Source organism: Opisthorchis viverrini (assembly GCF_000715545.1).
Source record: "Opisthorchis viverrini unplaced genomic scaffold opera_v5_348, whole genome shotgun sequence".
NCBI lineage: Eukaryota > Metazoa > Platyhelminthes > Trematoda > Opisthorchiida > Opisthorchiidae > Opisthorchis > Opisthorchis viverrini.
This window is the reverse complement of record NW_008752006.1, coordinates 32,791-37,703: the sequence shown is the minus strand read 5'-3', so window position 1 is coordinate 37,703 and position 4,913 is coordinate 32,791. Positions and strand designations below refer to the sequence as shown.

Genomic DNA, 4,913 nt, shown 5'->3' with positions numbered 1-4,913 from the left:
AATCATGACTGCGGATGCATTAGATTGGCTCTACGAGACCCACGAACGTATTGATCGCGTTACTTTCATCTCGCTTGCCGAGGTTACTGGTTTTCTCCGAAGCTTCCAAAGTTTGCATGCCACTATCAGGCGATCCAGATTACGCTCGCTGCAGCTCGACTGGGTTCAAAATGGTCCCGGCATAATGAACTTGTTACAGTTAACAAGCGTTGTCCATAGACTGGCAAGGGCACGTGCTCTGGACCGCATTTCACTGCCTTGAAGTCGTTCCCCACTGGGTGGTCTGTTGGTGTCTGGACTCTTCAGATGTCCGCGCAGTGTGGTTTTTGGGCTGCGAGCACCTGCATCTTGTAAACTGCTGATATGGTGTTATATAATCCACTGGATACGAAAATAGTTAGGAGTAAAACAATCAGTACTAATACCTCTCATATCATGATATTCGCTGGCAAACAAATAAAATATCTATCATTCGTTAAGGTTTCATTACAACAGCATTCAAACAAGACAGACTAGCTGGGCTACAACACTTGTTGCTCGTAATGCGCTTACGAAAACTGAAGTTTGGATATGGCATTCAACAGGTTCACGGAAATGAACACATGATATCCTCCTAGGTACCACTAAGTATCGATTCTGTGCGTCATTGATCAGAAGGCGGGTACACTGTTGTTATATTCACCATTCAATCTTTTCAAACCGTGGGAAAGTGAGTCACGCTTCTGTCTTGAGCGCAGTCATGAAACTGCTGCCGAATTTAGTCACTTATTCTAGACCAGTAGTAGCAGCCTCTAACACACTTCGCCTCAGTGTTCGACCTGACCTGCGAGGTCAACGACTTTCCTGAATGCAGTGGGTTGGTCGTCGGCTGTAAATACTGCCTGCTAAGGAGACTTTGGAGGTATAGGTGACTTGGGTGTTTCGGAGGAAGCTTTTACCGGTGCGAGAAAGTTCAAAAGCCTTAACTAGAATATGAGTTGCTTATTCACTCATGGAGAAACAAGTATTGACCCAGCCGCCCTATGAGTAGCTTGTGATATGGTGAGAACTTACGGCGTTATCTCAAATATCATACCAACTGAAACATGCGGATGCGCAGCACATTTACTAGGGGAGTATCATGAGAGATTCAGTTAAGTGTCTTGTTAACACCCTGAAGGTTTCAAAAAGATTATGGTTGTATGACTGCGATGCATCAGTGCTGAACGTTGATGTTCTGCCGTCGATGATGATTAATTTGCAAATCAGCTAGTTTTACCATTGCTAGTCACATGAAAAATTGACGCTGTTGAAGCCATTGTCTCAAAGTGAAGATTTGGTCAGTGCATCCCTGGTCAAGGCGAAAATCGTGTTGATTCATGCGAAGCTGTCTTTTTTTCGCTGGGCGGTCACTCTTAACAAGGTAATGCTTAGGAGCTTTCTGAAACTTACTGACATCGGACTGATGCTTACGGCGTTTTCACGTCACGTTTAGGCCTTTGTTTCGGATATTAGAACCATCCTAGTAGTCCTGGTTGAAAAACTCGGTTCATTCGTATGATGCTCTGGCCAGACTGACCGTGTTGGATCTTCGGTAATCGTTTTGGTGTGGTATTTGGAAATTTCTAATTCTTTGTTTTATTGCAGTCAGGATTTTAGAAAACGGAGCAGTGATCCAGCACATCAAACAACAATGAACTTCTGCTATATGAACTCTAACTACAAGCAGAATGTGCCATCCGTGGGAATATACCAATAGACCGAAATCTGTGCCACAAATAGACAGTATAATTGAATTTATCTCAGGCTACCGTAAGCTCTTAACAAGTATCGAATATGCAGTTGCAAATTATTGATTGGAAATGTCAGGATACTACGTAAGAGAAAACTGCGAAGTCTGAATGGGACCTGCCCTCTAAATCCTCCTGCTGGATCAGCTGAGTGATATCCGATACCACATTAATAGCGTCATTCTGAAATAGCAACAAAACAAGGCCAAGACGAACAAGATTGAAAGAGGCACCTTTGTTCGGCCCCAGAACAGACATCACACCTCTTACACCAAAACTGACAAGAATTATGTGACCACTGTGACAACCAAAGATGATCAGGTGATCAAACCACTTGAACACTTGCCTACTAAGAGATAGAGGGGTCAGAAGCCACACAGTCATTGAAAAAGTCGTGGCCTCAAGTGAGAACATATTCCCAGGAGCTGCAACGTAAGTTTGGATAACACCCTCATCTCTTTCTCTGTCATATCCGTTTGCGATAAACAATGAACGTCACCACTTGTGCAACCTACAAACCACCAGTGTGATTAAGAACACACACACCGTTCTTGTCGATAGTCGTAAGCCACAATAATGAGCTTTTATATTTTTCGAAAATTCTCTGACACTGACAGCAGCCGGATTTGAGATCACTTCAGTGTAAATCATTATACCTTTTTGTGACTTGTTATTCGTTATTCGGACTGAGAGTATATCACTTCCTATTGACGATGTCTTCAGGGGTCTGGAAGTGTACTAGTGCACTTTGAACTGTCAGCTAAAAAACAGCTTTAGTAAAGACTTCTCCGGCGCGCTGAACCACCTCCTCATGGTGCTGACTGGGTAGCCCGGACCGCAGTCTGGGTGAGCTCAGATTTCAGCAACTTCAGATGGGGCTAACCACGCTGTTTGGTTTCAATGGGCTGGTTACCTTCGACAATGTACACTACGAATCATCTGGCGCCACCGCACCACTTCTAACCAGCACACACTAGAGACACGTGGGGCTCACTTGTGAGGGATGTGGCAAGTGCTGCAATTCGAAAGCTAGCTTGATAGCCCACAGTCGAGTTCACTTCCACGAAAGTGTTGGCCAGAATGTGGTCACCCAGCTGGCTTGCACTGATTGTTCCCGCCTTTTTCGACAAAGACTTGCCTCAGTCAACACCGCTGGCAGGCACATACCTAGCATAATACAGATAACCTTACCCGAGTGAAGAATTCCGGTGACATGCAATCCGCGCTGTTCGCGAGATTGGAGCAGTATTTTCATGTCGATCGGCTATCAGTATCAAAACCAGTTTACGGGTGCTTACCTGATAAGCGTAACAAGACGAACAATTTGGTAACCCTGACCAAGTCATTGGTCAAACAGCGGCCTAGTCGTCAGAACCTAATAAATATAGCGTCTGTTTTAAACAAACAGTGGACTGTGTCGTGTCACTCATGGAATCCTATGCTGACAGTTCACTTGCTAGTGTTGACCTTCTGGTATTTTCCCGACGATCCTAATCTGGCATCATGACACCGGAGCGGGTCTTATCACTTCTTGACCTCCACACCCCCAAAACCTTCCACACACCTCGACGTCGCCGTCAGTTAGCCCATCATGTACCGGCCAACCGAAAGCAGAGACGCAGAGACAACTACACCGCCATTCAGACCCTATACCACTAAAGACGGAAAGATATTGTGCTCAGTGGATCACGGGATGATCTATAAAAAGGTAACTGCCACCTACCTCTGGACACTGAGCAGTAATGTAAACAGGTGGGTAGCCAGCTAAGTCACGCAGTGCTACCATCCGATTGGAGTTTGATGGAGCCAATTACAGGTGAGACAATTCGTCCTCAGGTTCGGACAAGCTCACGCCCAGGATGCTTCACCGGTTTAGTGCTCGCTGGGTACTTTAACTTACTCTTGTTGTCCGGAGACTGTCCACCGTATCGTGTCATGGTCGTGTAGCCTTAGTTCCGAGAGTTCCAAATCCGACTTCACCGGACAAACTGAGAGCGATCTCGGTATCACCCATTCTTGTCCGATACTTTCATAAGGTAATTACTGATCCCTGGAGCCTTAGGTTGCAACTTCCTTCACTCCACTTTACATTTCTACACCCAGTAGGTTGTTTGGGAGCTATATCGCTGTTATATGCCTCGCTTTGTCACATTTCAGCGACTGCATCTAACATCAGCTTGGCGTTTGTTGATATATCGGAAGCGTTTGACTCGGTTTCTCATGTCACAATTGTCAGATCTGCCGAGGCGTTGGGAAGCACATAACTTCATCACACAGTCCTATGAGAATACTGCAGCATTTTTATCCAATTTCAGGGTTCACCGCAACAGATGTGTGAGGCAGGAAATCCACTTGGATTATCGGTGCCGCAACTAGGATACCATGACACCTTAGTAGACAGTTTTGCCTTCGCTGACGACTGGGTCGCATGTGTAGAAAGTCAGACTCGTCTTAAAGCGAAGCTTGAAGCTGAGTTGGGAAGAGCTAGCATGGAGATAATTGTATGAAAGATGAAACCAGTGGTGGTTTGTTGTAACAGGAAGCATCGGGTGACAGCGGTCTCAATCGAATCGTTTTGCCTCGTCGAGGAACTCTTCACTCCTCTGGGGCCGACAGACACCCGGACTTCACTGAATATCTCCTTTACTTTCGAAAGGAGAAGGAGTCTTCAGCCATCGAAAGCGGCTGCTCAAACTGTTCGGTGAGATGACGCGTGCCCCATTGAGGTCGCATCAGAGAATGGGGATCAGAAGGAACTACTTGATGCCGAGGCTTTCATATTCGCTCGTGCGTGGCCATATTCACTGAAACAAGTCCAAAAAGTTTGACAAGTGCTGCAGCCAGTCTATTTGTGGCTACCTACGTCTACCGGAGGAAAACCCAATCAGCTATATCCACGCCGGCAAACAACATGGGGAATTCGTATCCCAAGTCTGAGTGCAACCATCCTGATGCAGCGGAGAGTACGTTTGGAAAAGCTTCTGTCCATCCAATGCCAAGTACTACGCAGTATGGTCAATGACTCCGCTTTTGGCAAGATCGTTCGGGGTCTCAAATCCGAGTCTAAGGTGCATGCATAAACACCAAGGAAGAATTGGTGGCTTCTTGGGGCGAAAGTCTGCACAACGGCATTGACGGTCGCGG

The 4,913-nt window shown here is 46.1% G+C and overlaps 1 protein-coding gene across 1 annotated transcript in view; it reads left to right on the top strand.

Annotated features, from left to right (window-relative positions):
* The window catches only part of T265_10238 (hypothetical protein), a gene marked incomplete at both ends in the record, with an annotated part of 17,868 nt that extends 13,592 nt beyond the window's left edge, over positions 1-4,276 (top strand). Inside the window, one exon of the mRNA XM_009176555.1 lies at positions 4,085-4,276. Within this exon, the coding sequence (XP_009174819.1) occupies positions 4,085-4,276 (192 nt within the window). The remainder of the gene's footprint in view (positions 1-4,084) is intronic.
* Positions 4,277-4,913: the final 637 nt, after the last annotated feature.